Source organism: Desmodus rotundus, chromosome 1 (genome assembly GCF_022682495.2).
Source record: "Desmodus rotundus isolate HL8 chromosome 1, HLdesRot8A.1, whole genome shotgun sequence".
In the NCBI taxonomy this organism is placed as follows: Eukaryota; Metazoa; Chordata; class Mammalia; order Chiroptera; family Phyllostomidae; genus Desmodus; species Desmodus rotundus.
In genome coordinates, this window is record NC_071387.1 from 31052349 (window position 1) to 31076030 (window position 23682).

The following is a 23682-nucleotide window of genomic DNA, read 5'->3' on the forward strand; positions in this document are numbered from 1 at the left end:
AGTCTCCTAGAGGCACCTGCTGTGTTGATCGGTGTGGTCTAGAACTTTCTACACTGGACATATTCTATAATCTGTGCTTTGCCATTTGGATAATACCTAACCACATGTGCCACATGTGCCATATGAGATGTAACTGGGACTAGAATGCATTTTTAATTTTAACTGAAGTAGATACATGCGCCTAGTGGCCACTGTATTGGCCAGTCTAGATGCAGGACTGGACAACAGACATGAGCAAAGTGCCGGGGGAATCCAGAGTAACGGGACTAGCCACGCACGAATGCCATTCCGGCTCAGGTTTACTGGCTGAATCGGAAAGTAAATGTCTCCTAATAGTGTATGACCCCCGAGAGACACATGCCACTGAAATATACCACCCAAAACCCTAGTAAGGGACAGTGACAAATGAACCATCTGGGAGAAATAGGTTGGTGAGAATTCACAGCTCTCTTAGGTGGGTACAGAGGGGTTAACTTTTGGCCCTGGAACTCCGTTTTCAAATGGAAACTTCCAAACACAATGGAGACTTGGAGCTATTTTAGTTCAAGGCATGGGTGGAGGCCCCTTGGCTGTGCTGCCTCAGCCCTGAAATGACAAAGTAAACTCCTCCTTCCTTAGAACCTCACTCCAAACTGCAGCACATCTTGAGGTCAATAATGAAGCTTCATGTTTATTGTTTGAAACAGAAATTTATTCTCAGAATAATACACAAAAAGCACAAGTTGAGGCTACCGTTGGAGGCATCCCTCCCTTCCTCTGCCACCACCTCCCCCTCCTCTCTGAATGCCGGGCAGAACACGGTTGAAGGAAGAAACATGCAATCACAAACAATGAACAACTCTAAAGACAAAAGGTTTGGTCCAAAAGAACTCAACATGATTAATCCAATTGTGTGAAGAGCCTCACTGAGTGGGACTAAGGTACTGCAGATGTAGTGTTTCTACAGGGCGGCTCTTCAGTGCACCAGGGGGGCCTGCTTGAGGGAGATGAGGACAGAGCGCATGCGGGAGACGTCTTTGGCCTGCTTGCTGGACTTGGGGTTAAAGTCACACAGCCGGGCCACCCGTTCCCACTCAGTGCCTGGGGATGACTCGTCAATGTCATTTACAAAGGCTTCTTCTGCTGCCCTGGAAGCAACAACAAAATATGTTGGTTTAATGCAGAACCCTGCGAGCTCCCCGGTGGCTGCCTTGTTACAGAAGCAACTGCATCTTCATGCCTGACTTGATGGCATTCTGCTTTTCTGAAGAATCACAGCCCTCTGCCCAGGTGGGACTCGGAGAGCACACACAGGGCCAGCTCTCCTAGGCACAGGGTGCCTGCCCTGTCATGTAAAATGTTGGAATACAGGTGTTTGGTTCAGGGCTTTCTCTCTCTGTCTCTGCTGATACAGAGCAGTAAAAAAAGCAAGTCCTCAGCCAGCTCAACAACACCTTCATTAAAAGCAAAGCAGAGGCTTGTCAAGAACCGTAGTTTATGTTGGGGCTGTACTAAGTTTCAAGTAAATTTAGAGATGTCTAAAAAGCTCACAGCTCATTGCCCAATGGCTTCTGGATTAATCCTAAGGCTGGAGAGAAACAGGGCAGATCAAAAGGAATTCAAAACAAGCTCCCATGCTAGCAGGCATTAGACACTAAAGCCATTCTGGAAGGGGTTTGTTAGGACATTCTCCAGGTCAGCCATTTTCCCTCCAGCCAGGTGCCCTGGGCCACTGAGAGCAGCACACTGTGGCAGGGATGGGCGCCCAATGACAGCTGGAGAGCCAATTAGCGTTAGGTGCTTTTTGGCAGGATGCTGCTCCAACCTTCTTTCAGTCAAGGTTAGCCCACCCCTGCTTGGGAACCAGCTGGTGGGAGCTATAGCCCACAGTTTGGACAGTGGTAAGAGGAGGGAAGACACACTATATTCATCTACTCCAACAAGCGTCACGGGCAAAGCCAAAGCAATGGAGATGACTGGTCCGTGGGGACAGAGGGTCGCACTCTCACAGGGATGGCCGTGACAAACACCGCTGAAGCCGGAGCTACTACGACACTGCGACTGCATGGCACACACAGTTAGGGGCAGTGAGAAAGATTTACTTAACTGTTCTAGGCTGTAGCAAGGATGGTTTATGTTTGTGCTTAAAGGTGAAGAGAAGAAAAGAAACAAGGAAACTTTAGGTCAGATATAGAAAATGAGAATGAGTTCAATGCAGATGGTCAGTAAGCTAGACATGCCCCTGCCACTCTATTTACGCTTGGGAACGTGCAGCTGGCTTTGCTGGGCCACCCTGCTGCCCAGCAAACCCAGACTCGACCTTTCTAGTCTCCATTTCTACTCCAGAGAGAATGTGCAAAAATCAAATCCAATACCACCTGTAAGTCCAGCATTTCACAAGTCTTATTGCAAATATGTCTGGGGGCCCACGAAGCCTGTTCTGCCTTCTAACGGGATGAGCACCTCAAGATCACAGGCCCCAGAGGCCCTACAGACCTCTCAGCCTGCTGTCCACCCATCCCACCAATTCCTCTCTCCCTCCGTTCCACCCTCATCTTTCTCCGCTCAAAATCTAGTCCTAATATTTAAGGGGGAAACAGTTTCCAAGTCTTCAGCAATACTGCTTTGGTAGCAGGAATCCCTAAAAACAAAACAAAAAAACCTTCCAGAGAAGATGCAATTTTCTTTGGAGGAAAAAGCCAAAGCGGCTCATGGCAGACAGCTCTGGCCATCTTCACCTCAAAGCTGGGGCCTCTCTGTGCACTGGCGAGGGGACAGGGCACCAGAAGCTGGCCACTACACAGCAATTTTTGACATGTGAGACCACAGAGAAACCACTACAGGCCCCCAGCAGAGGCAATCCCCCTCTGCCCAAGGGACAAGGCAACCAACCCCACACGTTCTTCAAAGGAGCCAAGTGTAGAAAATGCTGCTGCCCCCACTGGCTCCTAAGCAGGACATCCGTCTCTCCCAGGTGGGGACTCTCCTAGGTGGGGACACTTCCACTCCCCACCTGGGACAGGAAGGGAGTGGGGGCAGCAACAGCAAGAGGTCAGAGCCCTCCAGTCCCAAAGCCTTCCCAGACAAGATCACAAATGACCCACATTTTGAAAGGGAGTCAGCTCCCTCCCTTCCCTCCAAACCCGAATATGGAAAATGGCAGTCAGAGTTGTAGGAAGTCATGGTTCTACAAGACAGTCAATGGATCATATGCACATACCCCCAGCGTATCAACTCTTAAGCAGCCCCCACAATGCCAATTTGAAATCATTTAAAAAGCAAAGCAACTTGTGGCATAAAAGGTGCATTAACTCGAAACAAAAAATAGAATCAAAACAAAAGGAATTAGTTTTGCAACATACACATAACCAATCACGTCAGCGAAGGGTTGTTTGTAGAAAGCTTCATCTGCCACCCTAGACAGCAAGAGGTCCAAAAGGCAGGCAAGCAGGCAGGAAAAAAGAGAGAACATTGAGAAGCAGAAACATCTCAAATCCATAATAGAGGCACAACTGTGCTCTGGGAAGGCTGTTCCCAAGGCTCCATCCTACCCCAAGGGAGGCTTCCAGCGCTGGAGACTCCAGCAGGCACGGACAGTTTCCCGGCTGGCCTCCCCCACAGGGATTCTCCCCTTGCCTTTCCCCAGCCATGACGAACATTTCCTAGGCACCTACTTACGGGCTAAGCCCTTTTATGGACCTTGTGTTGGTTCAATTCTCAACCCCAGCAACCTAGGACACTGAGTGTTCACCGCATTTTACAGATGAGGTAACAGAGGCCTGGAGATGAAGCAACTTGCTCAGCAGTAAGAAGCAACAGGGGCAGAACCCACAACCAAAGTTACCCGGCTCTCTTCACTGCATATTAGTACTTCCCGGCTGGTGTGCGCTAGTAGGCGGCCATGCCACCTTCCTGCCAGCCTCAGTGACGACCACTGGGCACGCATGCTGCCAGACGCGCTAGGTCCCAAAGCCAGTTTTGTCTTGGATTACCCAACCACTGCTTCCCCACACTCGCTGGGTGGGGTCAACCGTCAGTACTCTAGGAACAGCTTTAGGTCATTTCAAAATTCCCACTTTAGAGCAAAAAGCAGCTGGAGAGGCAAGGTCTGACAGAAAGGACTGCAGATGAGGGCTCGGGCTCTGGTTTACTGTGTGTCCCTGAATAGGACCATCCGCCTGCCTGCTCAGTCCAGGCCAGACTTGACTTTGACAAGGTGCAGCCCAGACGCCAGCACTTCATCCTTCCTGAATTCTCACATGAGGAATGGCTCAAAATGGCAGGGCTCTGGGACAAGGCGGCGGGGGCCTGCTGAGTGGCAGTTTACACTGTAGGGGACAGGCTGGCTTAGACGCTGTTGCCCCAGGCTGCCCAGGCCATCCATTGCGGGTGGGCAGGGAACCTCCCTCAAGGAGTCTTAATCCTGTCTTTTGCTAGGTCAGTCTGGGGCACAGGAATGGAAGGGACATTTTTTTAAAGGACAATCATGTATTAACCTAAGCTCACATATTTATTTGAAGGGAGACGCTAGTAATTTTAATGTTTATTTTTAAACTCACACATACCCTTCCTTCTTTACCGTTTTGGTTTATACATAGGAGGTGCTCTGTGGAAATTTAAAGAAAGCAAAAAAGAACAGCCTGGTTGTAGCTCAAAGTGAGTCAGCAGGAAAACACAGAGTTGTTTGTGGGCAAATGAGTGGGAGGGAAAGGAAAGGCAGGCCAGCTTGTCAACCCATAATCCTTTTAGTTTACACAAAAGGACTAACCCTAATCAATTTCAACTGTGCTTGCTCCTGCTGGAAGAAAATAAAGGTTAAGGACTCCTGCCAAGGCATCACTAAGATAACAAAGGCTGGAACTCAGGCTTTTGCTCCTCCTCCTCCGCAGCTAGTCCTAAGACTTAAGAGCTTGTCTGACAGCACAGCTCCGTGATGGTACAGACACGGGACAAATGGACAATCTCATTCAACAAGCACAGGTGGCCCATCCACCTGTTTGTGCTTCACCCAGTAGACCGACAGCAGCAATCTCAGGCCAGGCAGCAAGGGGCTCAGGGAAGCCTGGCAGAGGGGAGGGGGAATGCCTTCGGGGCCTGACCACAAGTCACTCAGGAGGCTGACATACACAGAGTGGGCATGGAAAAAATGTGCCTCACTGAGCATCATGGATTCCACAAATTTGTACAAGCCTTGAAAGTCAGCGCCAAAACTACCTATGAAAGGGGAGATGATTCTGTAATGGTTTGGGAAGGGTCATGGTCTGGGGTTCTCAAGTAATAAACCCCTCTGACTGGCTCCAATGAAAAGAGAACTCTCTTCCATGTGCTGTCACTTACCATATTTTGCCAGGTATAACGTGCACCCATGTTTGTGGCCCAAACTTTCAGGGGGAAAAAAAAATCTTTTGTTTTAATTTTTTAATTCAATATTTTATTTACTTATATTTAGAAACAAAACCAATTACTGTATTCCAGGGTATTACTTTGCATATGGATATCACTATAGCTTTCTAGAGTCACATTTTTCATGCATAAGCATAAATAAAAGAATTAAAAACATTTATACAGATATGGAATTATTACTACCCATGTATAATGTGCATCCTTATGTTTCCCTCAAAAATTTGGGCAAAAAGTACACATTATACACGGCAAAATACAGTAACTCATGGCTCTTGTCCAGCGATATTTAGGCCCCACACAAGGAAGGCGGTGCAGTCTGCGGACCAACACAGACCAGAGGCCACTACGAGGTCTGCTGCCCGCCGTCTGCCCACAGCCCAGCACAGTGCCTGGCACAGATGTGCTCTGAAGGCTTCAGCTGAGGGCACCTGAAGGCCGGAAGCCTCAGGATACGCTCATAAAAATGGGCCCTCGCTACCCCCGAGGCTCCTCTTTCGACTTCTCTCTGCCTTATATTTGTGGTCCCCTGTAACCATCCAGCTGCTGCAGGAGTCACCCACGGAGAATGGCACTGCTTGAACTGAGCGCCCCCATTTTCTTTTCTCAAAATATTTACTATTTACCTGCCAACAATGAGAAAGATGAGTCACTTCACACATGTAAATGGGACTGACTCCTTTAGTACCATGAGGGCAAGCCATCGGCAATGTCTAAATCTCCAGGGGAGGGTACATGCCACTGGAAGTTGTTCCCCAAAGTGGTTCTGTAATGGCTTCCACCCCAGCCCACTGAAGAGTAATGGCATAAGGTGCAGAAACCATCCCTTCTGGGGTCACGTGTGACAGGCAACTGATCCATGTTTCTCTCCTGTTCCTTCTCCCTCCCTTCCCCTCTCTCTAAAAATAAAATCTGTATTTAAAAAACAAACCAAAACATCCCTTCTGTCCTGGAACTCTGGTGACAGTGACCAGTGTGCTACTGGCCTTACACACTCAGGGCCCACCCTGTGCTGCAAGGTTTCTACAAGGCAAGTGACAGTTCCACGTTCGCAGTGAGTGGCGGGTTTCACCCTCTCCCCTCTCTGGCACCTAGGTTCGCCTCTGAGACTATCCAACCCAACGCTCTACAACTCTACGTAAAGAGAAGCACACCAAGCCCTAAACCAATGCCTGGAGAGACTAAATCTTTAAGACTCAGCTCCTAAGAACAGGTATAATTATTCTCTTCAAGGACAACTAGTTCTATACATGGAAAGGATACAGTTTAGCAAAACTGGCTTGAAAAAATGTCTGCAATGGGAAGCCTGTTATCAACATAATCCTATTTTAAGTCTGAGAATCTGGACACCAAATGGCTTAATCCTGAGGGACCCTGAACAGGGAGGGTCACCCAGTTTTACCAAGTATTTCAGAGCAGACTCATAGGCTAAGTGCAAACAGCACCCTGCACAAAGCACCCACTCATCCTCCTTTAGGAGACGTGAACTTGCAGCTGGCGGAAACCATCTTAAATGAGCGCAGGATGAAGCGGGACCTGTCTGCACTCCAAAGCGATCACAAGCCCAGCAGACGCCCCGCACCTGAGAGCAGTCCCCACCACACTCTTCACAGGACTTCAAATGGAATCCCAACAGGCACAGACAGCGCACCCCCCACAGGAAGGTGGCCAGGAGAGAGGTTCAAACCTGGCATCTGAGGGGCAGCTGACAGAACCTGAGGGGATGGCCAACAGCAGGCAGCTGAAGGCTGCTACGCGAACCGTCTGTTCTGCCACAGTTGCTCCACAGTGGCACAGGCTGGCTGGCAAAGTGGTCAGCTTCCCCTTCTCCGGTGGATTTCCATATCAATAAAGCTGACCTAGACAAAGGCACTTACACCTCCTTCTGTCTCTGAGGATAGGAACCTAAGGCTTTTTACCCTGAAAATTAAAACCATTGCCAAGACAAGTCTTGTCTGCCTATCTTCACACCGAAGTGAGCGAAGTCAATCAGCAGGCAAAGCAAGCCCGTCATACACCAAGGCACGCAGCGTCGCATCCACCTCTTTCTCTGGGCTCCTTCCACGTGGACACCAGGCACACAGCATTAAGCACCGCAGCAGCTGGTCAGCGGTGACATAGAAGTGTTTTTGCCCACAACTACTTGGGCTTTCAGTTCATGAGTAAATTCTGAAAAGAGCATTTTTACAGAGAGGTACCCAGCAAACCCTTAATTCTGAAGTTGCTGTGTTGGATGACCACCGTTGGCTACTCCACTACAAAGCGCATTTCCCTACAAATGGACTCCCCTGGGAAGCAGCTTTCAGGGGGCAGGGCTGAATTTAGGGGATGCAACATGACCAAGTCTATGAACAGCTCCAGGGGACTGACATCCTGGTTATAGTCATGAAAGCGGCCTTTCAGGGTTCCATGAAGTAACTCTTCCTTCTGCTGTATCACACCATTACGAGGGGTGTGTATGGCCAAACTCTTTGCCGAAGAGCTAAACTCACGTGGCTAAGAGCTATAACTAGCATGGCTAACAGGCTAACTTATGCTCATGAGACCCAAGAGACTTGCAATCTTTATGTTTCAAGCACTTTTCTGAAAATGCACAAAGACATTTCACGCTAATAGTCGTGGCTGAGAACCTGCCCTGGCTGTTGGAAATAGATTCGATCCCGTCGGAAAACAAGCTGTGCCAGGAGCCCCGAGGACTGACCTGTTGTTTGCTTTTGTTTTCTGCAGCTGCTCGTCCTGCCTCGAGTACCACTCTTCCAGCTCCTTTACCGCCTTTTCTTTCCACTCTGCTTCTTGCTTCCGAGAGTTGGCGTCTTTGACAGGAAGGAAAAGAAAGACAATACAAATGAAACAAAACACAAACTCAAGTTCACTTCATCAGTCTATTTTGGTCTTATTAAACTTACGCTGTGTGCTGGTATGTTTTTGTTTTGGGGGGATGGGGTGGGGGAAGTGGAGATACTTTTAATAGAAAAAAACAGTCTGAGGGCGCCAACTCGGGGAAAAGCAATTAGAGGTGATTCTTTAGTAACGCTGCCAGTGTTAGATCGGGATGAACTACTGATATTAGATAACCCTTTCATAAAAGCTTCTCACAACCTGTATTCCACACCTCAGGCTGACCGACCACTAATGGCTTTGTAAAACAAGATGGCACTCACTCTCTTACTAACTAAATATGGTAGCAGCACTTCTGTGAAGTAGGGAGCTACAGGAAAATCACCAGACGTAGAGAAGATTCAGGAACCAGGTAACAGAATATAGATGTTGGAGTTGGGAAGACCACAAAATCCCTTCCCGCTCAGACTGCAGAGCGAGTTTGTGGCAGCGCTAGGACAGAACTGAAGGAGAAACTCCAGCGAAGAGAACTGCAGAGGGTGGGGGATTATTACTAACAGTTATCCGCAAAGGTTCTTGAAATTAGAAAATGCACACCTAACAGGAAGTTCCTCAGGTTTAAATATGGAGTGTCCTAGGACGTTTACCTAAGCTAAAGAGACCCGTCAGTAGTAGTGGGAGAAAAAGGAACACGAGTCCCAGCCACTGCTGCGCTGACACCTGAAGTCCCCCTGACACTTCACCTGACACGTTTTTAAGGACATCCTTCTGGCAGGTGTTTTGCAGACGTCCCGTGTAGTCTTTCCAACAACCCCAAGAGGTGAACTGTCGTCTCCTAGTTGGCAGTGAGAAAAACTACAGCTCAGAAGGTTTGAAAAACCTTCGTAAAGGTCGCTGTAAGGGGCAGAGTCAGGACTCGAACCCAGGTCTGCTGTGAAGCTCACGTTTTTACTGCATTGTGCTGCTTCTGAAGGGCAGGACTGAAAGGGAAGCAAGGCCTAGAAATAATCCTGAGAAGTGACTACAGGGTGATCGCCACTGGCCCAGACTAGCGTTTACAGCCCCCTGTAATTAGTGTCCGCCCGGGGAAGAGGAGAAAGCAGTAGTGGTGGCAAACGACTACTCAAGGGAAGAAAGCAAGCAACCTGGGGCACTTTTAGGGCCTTTGAAAAAAATGTCTTGCAGGGACAACCTGCAGAAAGCCGTCTGCAACTGCTAGAGTAAACAGCATCTAGAAACTCCTGCATGGTTTTACACACTGTAAAATAACTTTTTACCCTGCTATCTAACTTATCAGGTGACCTAGGTCTCAGGAGGAGAACGAATTTACTGATTTTCTACCGATGACTTAAACACAAACTTCTGATGCACACCTGCCCCGTCACTAAGCGTCCGCGGCAGGACGGAGGGCGCTGGGATGCGATGGGAGATGATGAGGGCTGACAGCGCCATGTGGGCCAGAAACGGAAAGATACCGCATTCAAAATGTAAGGTCGCCTCTTCAAGACTGGTGAAATTACTTCCAAAAAATTACGTTTTGATTGAAGAGTATTTTCTTTCTGTGTAGTCTGACAACTTTTTTAATGTTATCACATAGCAGGAACAAATTATGGAAATTTATCTCTAAAAATTTTATCTAAATAAAAATTGTGACCATTTGTACAAATTGTAGTTACTACATAAAACAGTCCCTTTAAATTGTCTTCTTACTTTTACAGATTTATGAAGTGACACCGTCAGTTAGAATTTAGAATTCTTCAACACTTAGCTTGACGAGACAAATATCCAAGCCATAATACCATCTCTTTGAATCTGGGAGGGAGAAGGGGAAGGGAGGGAGGGATAAAGAGTCCCCTTAGACAGCAGGGCGCACTGACAGCTGTCTCTTCTGGCCATCCTCATTACTATTCACAGAAAAGCAAGTTATTTAAGAAGAGCCAGCAGCTAAGCTGCAAACCGTTGACACTGGTTCTCTATTCTTAGCATCTTGTGCCTTCTCACAGTTGTCGCACGCAAAAAAGGTGAAACTGAAGAGACACTTAGTTCATGGACAGATTTGATTCAATTCAATCAGAACGTAAGGCCAAACGTTTGACTTCCCTCCAGAAGGTATCTTGAATTAAGAAAACAATACTTCACAGAATATCCCCTAAATGTCCAATTTGATTATCAAAAAAAAAAATGCAATTTTCCCAGACACCAAAGTGAACTCTTTCCATGAACAAAATAATTTTGCTAAACTTTGGGACAGGAGAAAGTTGGGTTCCGTAACATGAAATACTCCAGTAGTACTGATACCACCCAAGCCTTGCCTCTCCGCCTACTGAGAAGAGACGCACATGAACAAGCAAGGACGGGCGCTGCTAGCTCCATGAAGACCTAGCCCATCGTTCCAGAGCTGCACTAGCCAGTACAGCAGCCACTGGCCACATGTGGCCATTCAAATTTACTAAAACTGAATAAAATTTGAAATTCAGTTTCTCAGTCATACAAGCCACATTTCGAATGCTTAACAGCTACATGCAGTAAGTGGCTGCCATCCTGGACAGCACAGACACACAGTACCACCGTCACGGAAGGAACTGCTGCGCAGGGCTGCGAGGGCTCGAACGCAAGCGTGCGTGCTCTGAACGCTCTAACGTAAGGCGGACAGGAGACACGGCAGATTTTACACTAACTGGCTGTGTTATCTGGGTCGTGTCCCTTCCTATTTCCAGGTGTCAGTTACCCCATCTGAAAAATAGGAGTCGTATTTGTACTAGTTCAGTGGTCCCTAAGAAGGAATACTAATGCTGAGACTCTGGTTACAAAGGAGAGTGCTGTATTTCCAGATTTACAATAAAATATTTAGGCATGAAGTATGTGATGTCTGTAACTTAAATATGGATGAAAAAATGTGATTGCAGCTGGTGTGTCTCTCCACACTAAGCCCCTCCTCTCTTAGAGAGTGAATAAAAACCTCACTCTCTACACTTTCTTCTCTTAGTGAATTCTTCCACAGCCCGTGTCACTGACCACCCTAACATGTTGGTGGCCCTTACGGGGACATTCTGCCTGTCCTCCGGCCTCCTAAGACTTGCAACTAGGGGAGCAGGGGGCAGTGGAAGCTTGATCCGGGTTAACACCCCAACTCTGTCTCTGAAGTTCAGAGGGAGGATTCAGGGGGGATTCAGAGTCCCCTGGACTCTGGGGACAGCCTCCTCCTCACACACGTTCACGACTGGCAGTCAAACTGGAAATTACTCAGAGGCAGGAACAGGAGGCCACTCCCTACAACCACAGGAGGAAGATAACATTTGAACAAACTGCAGCCACACCCCAACAGCAACAACCCCCCCTTTTAAAGATTTTATTTAATTTTAGAGGGGAAGGGAGGAGGGGGGCAAAAGGGGAAAAACTGGGACAACTGTTAATAGTATAATCAATAAAATATATTTTAAAACATTCCACCTTCAAATGATAAATGGACTGTGAAGTCTCTCACACAGATATAACCCTTCAAGTTTACAAGAAGCACTCTCATAAATGCCATCTCAGAATACCCCTGGGGTTGGTAACACTGATCTTACTTCTCCCTGATGAAGAAACAGACTCTGCAAGGTGTGGCTAACTAAGTGCCCGCAGCTGGTAAGAGTTATAGCGGGGCCTTGAACCCAGCCTTTCACTCCAAGTCCACAGCTCTTTCCACAGCACTGCTCTGCTCTTCTTGAGAGGAGACAGGGGACACACTTGGTGGCTCTCTGGCCTGTCCTAACCCTTACACAAGGGCCTGTGATTAAGTGTTCCCACATCCGTAGTCCTGTGACATTCAGGTTGAGAAAGATTATCTTCCCAAACACTAGACAAGGACATTAAGGCTAATTCAAGTGAAAAAGGAATAAAAGGAGAGTCAAGGTCAACTATTCCACTGAAAACAGACACCCAAAGATAGAAAGGGATTCCTTACCAAGGGCTTCCAAGCGTTCCGTTTGCTCTTCTCTCCATTTACGGATACTTTCAGGTTCTGATTGCAATCGATCCACTTGTGAAATAGCTGCGTAACTGTCTGTTGGACCATTACTTTCCTTAACACAAAACACAATTGTACTCTATCAGTACCCAAAACTCCTTCCTGAAGTGCACTTCACCCAAGTCAGAACCCCTGGTTATGCAGTCCTGACAATTATAAAATGTTAAAGGATTGCCTGAAAAGCAGTAACAATCTCACAATCTCCTGTTACAATCTTCCACTGCAGACAGGGAGCTTTCAGCACTTAATCCTCACCATCCAGGAGGAGGCAGAGTAGTTGTTATCCTATCTGTTAATAAATGGGACACGAGTGGGAGATAGGAAAGTCAGGGAGGTGAGTAATGGACTCACTAGGAAACAGTGTTATCAGTTTTGGTTTCCTCACTTGACACAGATTATGTGATATTTTCAAAGTAACAAAAAGTACACAGTAGAGCAAGGCCTAGAATTTAAGACCTAACTGCTATTACACAATGCAGGAAATAGGTCACTTAATACTACCTAATCAAAATAGAGCGAATTTGAGGAGGAGAGTCCAGAAGAGAATGTACAGTTACTGCAGTCACGCCAAAGAAACAGCGAAAAGGCAGGCGAGCACAGAGCCGCGTGTGTAGGAGTGCGGATTGTTCTTTATAATGGTTACATCTGGGAGCTAATAAATAAACTGATAAAGACCCAAATAAAACTTAATGTTTAGAGAATTCTTTCACCTGTTGAACTAGGTATTACCAGTTTAACATAAGCAGACAATAAACAAAGGTGGCAAAAATTATTTAAAGTATTAGTAACTAGCTCATTAACACTTCCCATGTGTCAGGCACATAAAAGCTTTCCCTCCCAAACACCCTACAAAGCAAGTTTTTATTCCCATTTCATAGTTGGGGGATTCAACTGAGGCACAGAGAAATGACATGTCCAAATTCCTAGCTAGTAAGGGATAAACCCAGGATGTGAATCACATTCTGTCTCACTCTCAATGAGGAGTTCTAAACCAGGGATCAGAAATGACAGTTCAGGCCGTTCCCTGCTCTGTAATGAAGTTTCACTAGAACACAGCCATGCCCAGTCGTTTCCACACGTCTCCGGGTGCTTTCCTGTTACAGCACCACAGCGGTCTGACAGACCTTACGGCTCACAGAGCTTAATATGCTTACTCTCTGGCCATTTACAGGAAAAGGAAACGTTCATCTTTGGTTTTAAACCAATTAGACTAATCTCATCCTCCTTGCCAGCTGATTGGTTGAGAGATGTGCAGAAACACAAGCAGAAGCTAAGCACCACACACTTCCCTCAGACTACAGCGATTACTTGGTTGGTCCAGAGGAAAGTAGGACTTTTTAGGAGTAGTTGGGAGAAGAAAAACCTTTGTTTTGTTGTAGATTGTTCCATATGACATGCACATGTGAGGTCTGGAAGTGCTGCAGACATTTCACCACCATGAAGAAAACCTGAGTGTAAAACTGCACATTCAGCAGGCAGAGCCGAAGTCCTAGACCTGAGTCAGAGTTCTGGTCCGAGGACACCTAACCTATCTCAGAGCTCTTTCAATGATAAAGACAAGCAAGTTCTCTATTGAGTTGGGCCGACAACCGAAAGCTTAGTCATTTAGGCAGGGGTGTCAAACTCATTTTCACTGGGGGCCACATCAGCCTTGTGGTTGTCTTCAAAGGGCTGAATGTAACTTTAGGACTGTATGTAACTACTCCTTAACTAGGGGCAAGGAGCTTGGCGCTGCCACCGGGTAGAAACAAGGTGCTGGGCCAGGTAAAACCAGGTGGAGGGCCGGATCTGGCCCATGAGCCTTGTGCTTGCCACCTGTGATATAGAGGAAAAAGCAATGGTATTCATCACAAGTATCAGCCCCCCTCCCTGTACAATCTAAAATGTTCCAATGCCGGCCCCACCACATACTGCCTTTGTTACTTTAGACTAGTGATTTAAGCTCCGCATACCTCAGTTTATTCATCTGTAAAATAGGAATAACAGTACAGGTCCCTGAGGGGGTGAGAATTAAATAGGACTAATTATAAACAGTGCTTGACGCAGATAGTGTTTAAATTCACAATCATCATCATCAGCAGCAGCAGCAGCATGATGGGTCAGTTCTTAAGAATAAAGTTGGTAACATTAGAGCCAGGTCAACAGCACTTTAAAATAATGCTCTATCAGTGTCACTTCTCTTCAAATCCTTCTCCTTTGGCAGGTCACATACCAGCCACTAATACATCCAGGAAAGTGCAGGGAGTGGGGCCCTTTCTAGGTCAGTCTATTGAAATCACAGGAAAGAAGACTGTTGAGCACTATCATGCAACACAATCGGAGTACTCTGTACCTGGTAGTATTCGCCATTCATCACTCCATCAACAGCATCTGCAAGACATTAAGATTGCAGTTTGTCAGTCCGGGCTGGTCAAATGCCGAGCCAAAGGTTTACAGAGTAAAATACAGCATTGTATGCTGTAAGTAATACAAGTTATTCAGTGCTACCCCTGTGCTAGGTACAAGACGTAACACTGAACCTTCTAACTAATGAAGCCAAGATGCGCTTAAATACAAATGACTTCACCAAAATGTGGACAAATCTGTCCCATGTTCCCAGGCCCCAAAGCTTTTGAAATTCTGCTTTCTGGCTTAGAGAGAACACATAGAATCACAGCAGAAGAGTCTCATAGAGGAATAGTGTTTCTCTATGAAAGTTCTGGAGAATGCAAAAAAAAAAAAAAAAAAAAGTATGGCCCAGATCCATTCACACTGAGCAGAGATGTGCTGCTTTGCGTTCAAAGCAAGGTGCTTTCTTGGGGGTCAAGACTCTCCATCCTGTGGCTGCAGGAGGTCTGGCACCTAAGGGTTTACAGTTGGGACTTCTTGCTAATTCCTATAGGACACCTGGAATTTGTTCAAAACAGTAAGACTTGGACACACCAAATTAAGTTAGTCTTTTCAAGGATGAAAGTTTAAACAATTCAAAGGGAGGTACACAATCCAGTCTTACAGACACAATTATTCATAATTAAATGAGAAAGTCCATCTCAGAAATACAAAAAATGCCTAAGTCAGACCTAGAGACTATCAATCCACATAGTACAAAATGGTGGCCCACAGGCTGAATGTATTTTATTTAAAATACAAAGTACTAAGGAAATTTCACCAATCAGGATTTCCAGGTTTGGGGAGTAGGGCACGCAGAGAGAAGACCCGACAACAGGTCTGCGTTTCCAAACTGGCAACACTGTTTGAAATGAGGGGAGCCTTTACACGTAGAATGCCAGTTCCACTAGCCCCCCCCTTTTTTAACCCATTCTGTTTCATTAATTTAGTTCAGACTGACCTGATAAGCTTGCGCCCCTAACCCAGCCATCACCAAGAGGCAGTCTGTCCGGGGCTGCACAGTGTCACTCTGGGTGGCTGCTCTGACTTCCTCCAAAAGCCCCAACTAAACCCCATAAAAATTTAGCTTCCACCTACATCATCTGTATTCCATATCTGTTGGTTGACCCCCATTTATTACCTATCATGTAGAACTTCCATTATTTGTCCGATTTTTTTCAAAGTACAAAGACATCTTATTGCATGGCGTAGGAGAGGGAAGATGAAAGAAGAGATGAACCTAACAGATTTAAGAACTCAAGAAGTAAAAGGAACGCCAAGCACTTACGGCCACCGTTAGGAGGCCCTCAGAGGGCCGTACACAGAAACAGCTTTCCTAGAGGCCTGAGGCAGGTGCTCTCGGCTTTTCTTTCCTTCTAGCAGGCAAAGATTTCATCAAACCACTCCTCTGGTCTTGGTTCCTAATTAATTAGAGCCAGGCCTTGTTTTATTGCACTTTACAAATTGAAGGCAAGACCCTCCACCATAATCAAAAAGATCATGACCCCCGTTATTGAAACACTAGCTTTATCACGGTGGTGGTCTGGAACCAAACCCGCCATATCTCCAAGGGACACCAACAAACGCAATTTTAACTGCCCATTTTCCAAATTAACATTACCATTTCATTCATTCCTTTGGTTCTCTTGCTTCTTCCAGTTACCTTCCTCTTGGCTTTGGGAGTCCTGAAAACTTTTATAGATCATTTTCCCAGCATGTCTCCCTTGTACCAAAACATTTCACTATCTTTTGCCGCCAACTTAAAAAAAAAAACAAACCCCACTTTATTTATTTTTTAGAGAGAGGGGAAGGGAGAGAGAAAAAGAGGGAGAGAAACATCAAAGTGCGAGAGATACATCAATTGGTTGCCTCTCACACACCCCCAATGGGGGACCTGGCCCCGTCCTGTGCCCTGACTGGGAATTGAACTGGTGACCTTTCAGTTCTCAGGCCAGTGAGCCACACCAGCCAGGGCCAAAACATTACTTTTTAAAAATGGAAAATTGAGACAAAAAAAGTAAAGTAAAATAAAATTTTTTAAAAAAGGAAAATGAAGACAGAAGAAAACGCCCTGTAATTTCTTCACTCAGCCCATTGACTTCTATCCTGTTAATTTATCTAATGTGTATACATAAAATTTTCCAGCAAAACTGGACTCCTACCATATAACCTTTTTTAAAGTAACCCATTCATCTATCTCATTAAATTCTCAACTTTACTAGTATGAAGACACCTACTGCTTATCGCCTCCTATGAAGACACCTACTGCTTATCGCCTCCAATGTGCTAGGCACAGTGTTTAACACTTTATAAACATTGTTTTAACCTTTATAATAAACCTATATGTATCAGCACTTCACAAATGATGTTAAGAATATGCATAGGGTTCTGGCTGGTGTGGCTCAGTGGACTGAGTGCCGGCCTGAGAACTGAAAGGTCACGGGTTCAATTCCCAGTCAGGGCACACGCCTGGGTTGTGGGCCAGGTCCCCAGTCAATCAATGTATCTCTTGCACATTAACATTTTTCTCCCCCTCCCTCTAAAAATACGTAAGTAAAATATTTAAAAAAAATAAAAAGAATATCCATAGGGTTCCTTAAGGAGAATAAGGTATTATTGAAAGGACAGGTAACTGATGACAACATTTCCTCTTTATTTTTTATGTTTAAGATATTAGGGAAAATATTAAATGCATGCATTACGAAATAATCAGGCTTTAAAAAGTGCTGCAGTACCTGAGGCACGCCAGGGAGTCAGAGGAGAGATCACCAGGTAATTTGATACACGGACACAATCTGCAGGCCCTAAGCATCTACCTACGCAGCTCAGCGTGGACCTGCTTCAATTGCTGGTTATAAGTCTGGGTTATTTCAACATATTTCTCATATTTTTAACTTAATTTACCTAATTCTTTTATTCCTATGCTTTATTTATGATAGTACAAAAATAAGTTTCTCAGTTTTTGTTACTGCTTTTTACACTTTAAACTGTTTGTGTGTTCCCTACCCATATAATTTTTTAAAGTACTCTATCAAGTTTTGGAAATACAAATTTCACCAAAAAACTAATCAAAATATGATGGGGGTGGGGACAGTCAACTGAACCTTAATAATACATTTCTTAATGTAGAATTGCTGGGTCACAGGATATACATTTTAAAAACTTCTAACACACCAACCACTTCCTTGCTCCCTTTTATTACATCAGCACAAGAGTGCTCCATTTCCCAGACCTTCACTGATAATCAAAGACTGAGTTTTTTCATGATTTTAAATTTTTGCTAATTTGATAGCAGGTATTAACTGCACCCCCCCCCCCCCCAACAAAACTTAAGGTGGCTTTGTTTGGCCAATCTTATTTCCAGGGAGGTAATTAAAAATCTGACATTTTCTTCTTTCTGAATTGTCTGTTTTGCCCATTTTTTTGCCATCTTTTTAATCTCTAAGTATCTGCATTAATTCATCCTCTCCTACTACAAGTGTTTTCCCCATTTGCTTTTTGTATGTTTTATGATATTTAACACCTGGAACTACTTAACTTATATGTAGACACTATCAATTTTCCCTTTATGATTCCATAACTGCTTTTACGCTGTACCCCTTTCCCCCTCGAGGATAAATATTCACTTTTCTCCTGGTACTTTAAATCCACCCAGAACTTATTTTTGTGTAAGGCAGAAAAGGGACCATTTTAAATCCTAGCGCCTACAAGGCAGACGGACACTCTGGTTAATGTGTTGCAGCTGACACACCAGCAAGGCAGTTAATGCACTCCGGCAGGCGTGCTCGGTAGCAAGACTTTGATCACTACTCCCTCACCTCAGCACGCACCTCCTAGGTCGCGTGCTGCCTGTCCTACAGGCCTGAAGGCTCATCCAGCCCCACCGGCAAATGCTCTGAACTCTTCCTAGTTACCATAACACTGCCCTGACATTCAATTGGCCCAAGTCAAAAGATCATCTCTGGCTACAGAAACCTGCAGAAAGGACATCCAGAGCACCTTCCTTTATTAGGACAACTAAGCTAAACAACCTGATGCTCCGGAAGGAAACTGTCTAGGCGCATCCACACAGAAGCAGGGTCAGAATATGTTTCCAGAGATGAAAGGCTCTTGTCCCAAACCCACCCTCAACCTCCCAAGGCAAGCAGACCTGGGCTGGAATTCCAGGGGAGCCATGTATTAGCTTGCTACCTTAAGACCACTGCTTCTGCTTAGGTTCCACAATTATCAGCTCTCATCTGAAACAGGATGGCACTACCATTCAGCCTGCGGAATTACTTACTGCTGGGTCTGACAGTAAGGAGAGAACGGGTGCACAGGACAAGGGCGGCACTGCTAAATACCATGCTTGAGATTTCCTTCAACTTCTCTTCACTGCTACCAAGAAAATACTCTCCTCCTCCAGCTTTTAATTCATGTACCTATCTTCCTCCTCCTCCAAGCAAGGGCTTGACCAAAACACCCCAAATAGTGCCTCATTGCCATACTCCCTTCAGTAGCTCCTTAATCACCTCTTATTTTCCTCTCACGACTGAAGGCTCCCAAGCGCTCTAGAATTAGGCTGTCTCTTTCCTGATCATCTGTTCTTCCCTCGATATCCCCAAGCTACTTTAGCTAGCTGGTTACCTCCCACCTTTAAACTTGAGTATCTTTCCACCCCTACCAACAACTGAGGGAGCCATCCAGGGCTCAGGCCTCATCCCTCTGGTTTCTGCCTGCCCCATCTGCCATGGGACTTGCCCCCAGGCTGGGAGTAGTTTAGTCTGTTCCTCAATCTGTGAGAGCCTCCTGCCTACCGCTCTCGGCATATCAACACATCAGACACAGAGCTCCCTCCTAAAATCTGTTTCCTCAATATACTCCCCCTGCAAAGCCTATAGGCCTTGTAACACCTTTCTTTCTCTACTCCTAAGAAATGACAGTAGCTACACACATAGGTGCGTGTGTAATAATAATATACTGTGTGTAAGCATGTTACAGGTGTTCTCTAATGGAATCCTAGCAACCCTAAGTGGTGTATATTTGCACCTTTTACAGAGGAAAAAACTGAGGCAGGAGAGTAGTGGCTATTTAAGTTGCCGGAAAAGCTACATTCACACCAGCAATCTAGGACAGCACAGAATCAAGGGAGGGAAAGAAAAAGAGAGAATGAAGAAAAAAGTGTCCGACTCATTCTCTAATCCCCCAAGGAAGTGCTGACCACTGCACTATTTCCAACCCAACTACACGTCAGAGATCAGGCTTTAAATCACTAAATGCTTAGTTCACTAAGAAAGTCCTTCCTAGGAACTAAGTCAGCAATCACCCCTTCCTTCCCTTTGCTGAAAGCTTAGTGCACAAAAGACTCATGTGTCCAAGTCGATTTTCTCCCTTTTACCTCTCCAACCTGCCAGTCACCAAGATCTGCTGCTTCTATACAGGTTCCTTGGACCTGACATTTTTGCCCATTCTTCTGTGAGTACCTACTGTGTGCCAGACATCCTGATAGGCATTGCAGATAAACAGTGAGCAAGAGGTAACACTGTCCTTGAATCAGGACAGCCTCCCAACTATGGGTTTTGATTCTCCCACCGCTGTCCTGGCCAGGGCAGCCACAACTCCTTTCCAGAAATGACCACCTTTCAGCCCACTACACCCCTGCTGACACTGCAACAGAACAGGGTAGACTCAGAGGATGGGAAAACATAGTTCAGCTATCGACCTGCCCTTTTTCTTTCTCTGTAGGACTCATTTTTCTCTTCTCTTAAACAAGGGAGGTAAACTAAGGACCTAAAAAATTACATTTTATGATTCTTAGGCAAACATTAAATACCACACAAGAACCACTCCCCCCCACACACACAAACATAAAAACCCTTATCACTTAAAGCTAACTTCATCTCTCAGCCACAATCTATCTCAGTCCAACCAGCTAGCTATAAATTGAGTGTTCAGGTATATTACACATCGTTATGTAAATTCTAACTGGGGGACAGATTTGCTTAGGAAGCAGCATGGTACAGTATAAAAACTCAGAGGCTGCAAATTAGCAGTCTCCACACCTCCACCTCCCCCCACCCCGCAAAAGGGTTCTGCTTGACTGGCACAGTAATTTGAGATTTCTGAGTCTGAATGCTGTATGAAGAGCATTATTCAGGAACTCCAAAGCCTCAGCCTCCAACACTCATTATCTCACACCCAACACGTTTCTCTTATTTATGTTCAAACTACCTGGCACCTTAAAACTCCCATCTGCCCCCACCAGTGCCCCGTTCTCCCTTAATTAGTACTTTTTAAAACTAAATGAAGAGCCACGTCCTATTTCTTCCAGCTAATTTCCTACTTCCCTATATTAATGAAAAGATCTCTGCCACTCAGCCTTTCCTCCCACCGCAACGACCGTAAATATCACACCCAGATAAAGCACTAAAGGTCAAATTGGCATTCTACCGCGTTTTCTTTCCTTGAGCGTGGCTGGGAAAAGGCCATACTACATTCTCTGTTCGCCTCTTGGAAGACTGGTCCAGGCTAACCTTAGGTTCTGCTTAGACGACCGTGCCTACCACAGCTGTTCCCCAGGAAGTGGAGTCCTGGAGTCCTAGCCATAACCCGTTCGGAAAAATGGCAGAACTCTTACCCCCCTTTCTCCACCAAGGCTGTACCACTCACTCCTCTTTTCCTCCTCCTAACCCAACATTCTGTACACCTTAACTGTTTCAATGCATCATTGCCATTTTTGTTTGTATGTCTCAAAAACGGTACTATTATTTTTCTCTCCTCCCTCTTAATAACTGGTCCTGTGCTGGGCTCAGACTTCCCTGTAAGTCCGGCCAAACTGCGCCAATGCAGCTGCGCTCGAGTCCGGACTCTCGGCACAGCAAGTGCTCAATGAAAAGTTCCGGAATCGAGCCGCTTTCTGCGGGCCCCTCAGCGTGACTGTCACTGTGCTTTGCTTTGCGCTCTCGCTCCGCCGGCGCCAGGAGCGGCCAAATACGCTCACGGAACGGGGCAGGCGTTCTGCATGACCGGGCCGGGGTCTCGCTTCCTCGCCACTCCTCCTCCACCTCGCGGCTCAGCGACAGAACAAGTTACCCACAGCTCTCCAACCCACTCTGGGCCCGGCTTCCAGAGAAGTCCCCCGGCCCCAAACGCGCCCGCATCCTCACCCGGACCCCCCGGCGGCTCGCCGTGCGGCTGGGGCCCAGGAGCGCCGCCGTCCAGGATGGCGAAGGCCTCGTCGTTCTCGATGCCCGCAATCTCGCTCTCCTGCTGCGCCAAGAAGGCCGCGGCCGGGTCTTCTTCGCCCGCGCCGGCCACCCCGTTCCCCAGCGCGGGGCTGCCGGGGGCGCCGGCGGGGGCGCCGAATGGATCTAGTTCCGCCATGGCTAGCAGTTCAACGGCACGCACACCCACAGCGACAGACGAACCGACCGAGCCGCAGACACCGCGCCCCGCAGCTACCGCTGTGGTGGCGACTCCGATCGGAGGACAGGCGGGAGGAGGGAGAAGGCGGAAGTGGAAACCCTGCCCCTATATCCGGTCCGTCTAAGGTGGGGTGGGAGAGCCCAGAAGGTACCCACCAATCAGAGGACAGCACTCGCTCGCGAGCTACCCAATCAGCGGAAGGAGGGGGCCCCGAGGAAAACTCGTGACTCGGGCTCGCCGGGGCGAAGGCGGTAAGCCTCGTGGGCTCTGGAAAGGCGGAAGTGGCGCTGGAGTTAAAGCAGCCTTGCCCGCTCGCACCTAGCACTACAGGGATCCGGTGCGACACCTCTGTGGGGACCCTAGGGCTCAACCTGTCGGTGAAGATAGCGTTGATGGGCGGTTACTTAGAAGAGGCAAGCTACTTAGACTTTCTGGACCTCAGTTTTCTCATCTGTAAAAGGATACTGGGAATCCTGCACTGCCTCCCAGGATTGTTGCGAACACTGAATCCTTTTAAGGCGATATACTAGTTTCATTTAAAAAAAAAAAAGTTGTATTTAACTCATTCACCCAGCTGGGTTTATTTTCTCCTTTAGAACAGCCCGACTTAAATGTTATGGATTCAAATCCACTCTAATTTTTTGCCCCATAGTATTTTTATAAAAAGGAAAATAATGGATCCTTTCACAAAGGCCCTTTGGAGCCAGTACGTCTTTTCAGAGCTAGATAAAAGTTTCTGGAGCTGGAAAACTCCATAGGGATCACCCAGTTCGTAAGGAAACTGAAAGAGATCAGTCACACAGCGAGTCAGTGGTTAGGGAACCCAGGTCTGCTGGGCACCTACATAATGGGACTAGCCACAACGTCCTGTATGCACACGCCTTTTCCAGCTGGGGACTTTTCAAAAAAGTTCCTTCAGTATTTGAAATGAGGGACATGTTAATATTAAGTGGTTAGTTAATCTCGTCTACACCGTAGAAATGATGTGGAGTGATTCCCAGTTCATTACGCCCATGTTGAGGAGGGGAGCTTATGCAATGGCCAACACTCTACCACCTGAAAAGGAAAAAAAATCAAAACCAACCAACCAGAGATCAAAGATGTCTCGAGGTAGTCAGCAAACAAAGTGGTTTTTAAAAAATAAGCATGTATTTTTTGTTTGTTTAAAGGTAACAAAGCCTATGATAGTTATTAGCACCAAGAATCTAAATCACAAATGATGGTCATGTGACTCCTTTTAGGAAAATCCAGTGTGCAGAAACCCTAAGTTATAAGCAGGTGCAAGATGCTGTAATATAAGATTGCTTTAAGAAACAAATTGCATCCAGGAAGCCCAGAGAATCTCAAACAAGATGGAGGCAAAGAAGCCCACACCAAGACACTTCATAATTAAAATGCCAAAGATTAAAGATTGAGAATCTGAAAAGCAACAAGACAAAAGCAGTTCATTATCTACAGGGGAATACCCGTAAGGTTGTCAGCTGATTTCCCAAAAGAAACTTTGCAGGCTAGCAGGCGTGGCAAGAAATATTCAAAGTCAAGAAGAGCAGGGACCTACAGCCAAGACTGCTCTACCCAGCAAAACTATCATTTAGAATGGAAGGGCAGATAAAGTGCTTCCCAGACAAGAAAAAAACTAAAGAAGTTCACCATCACCAACCATTATTATATGGAATGCTAAAGGG

The 23682-nt window shown here is 46.3% G+C and overlaps 1 protein-coding gene across 3 annotated transcripts; it reads right to left on the reverse strand.

Annotated features, from left to right (window-relative positions):
* Positions 1–669: 669 nt before the first annotated feature.
* On the reverse strand, positions 670–22092 carry CLTA (clathrin light chain A). 3 transcript variants are annotated; one of them, XM_024559975.3, is made up of 7 exons: positions 21739–22092; positions 14559–14596; positions 12164–12281; positions 8081–8192; positions 3342–3395; positions 2087–2122; positions 670–1127 (listed from the first exon to the last, which is right to left on the reverse strand). In XM_024559975.3, the coding sequence occupies exons 1-7, from the start codon at positions 21953–21955 to the stop codon at positions 956–958; spliced, it is 747 nt and encodes a 248-aa protein (XP_024415743.2). In that variant the 5' UTR covers positions 21956–22092; the 3' UTR covers positions 670–955. The 3 variants fall into 3 exon arrangements, with proteins under 3 accessions (XP_024415743.2, XP_024415745.2, XP_024415746.2); XM_024559977.3 differs by lacking the exon at positions 3342–3395; XM_024559978.3 differs by lacking the exons at positions 2087–2122; positions 3342–3395.
* Positions 22093–23682: the final 1590 nt, after the last annotated feature.

Coding starts and splice junctions, on each gene's coding strand:
- CLTA (XM_024559975.3), bottom strand. CDS start 21,955: ATGGCGGAACTAGATCCATTCGGCGCCCCCGCCGGCGCCCCCGGCAGC. Junction 12,282..14,558: donor TGAATGGCGAATACTACCAG/GTACAGAGTACT, acceptor TTTTGTGTTAAG/GAAAGTAATGGTCCAACAGA. Junction 8,193..12,163: donor GGAACGCTTGGAAGCCCTTG/GTAAGGAATCCC, acceptor TTCCTGTCAAAG/ACGCCAACTCTCGGAAGCAA.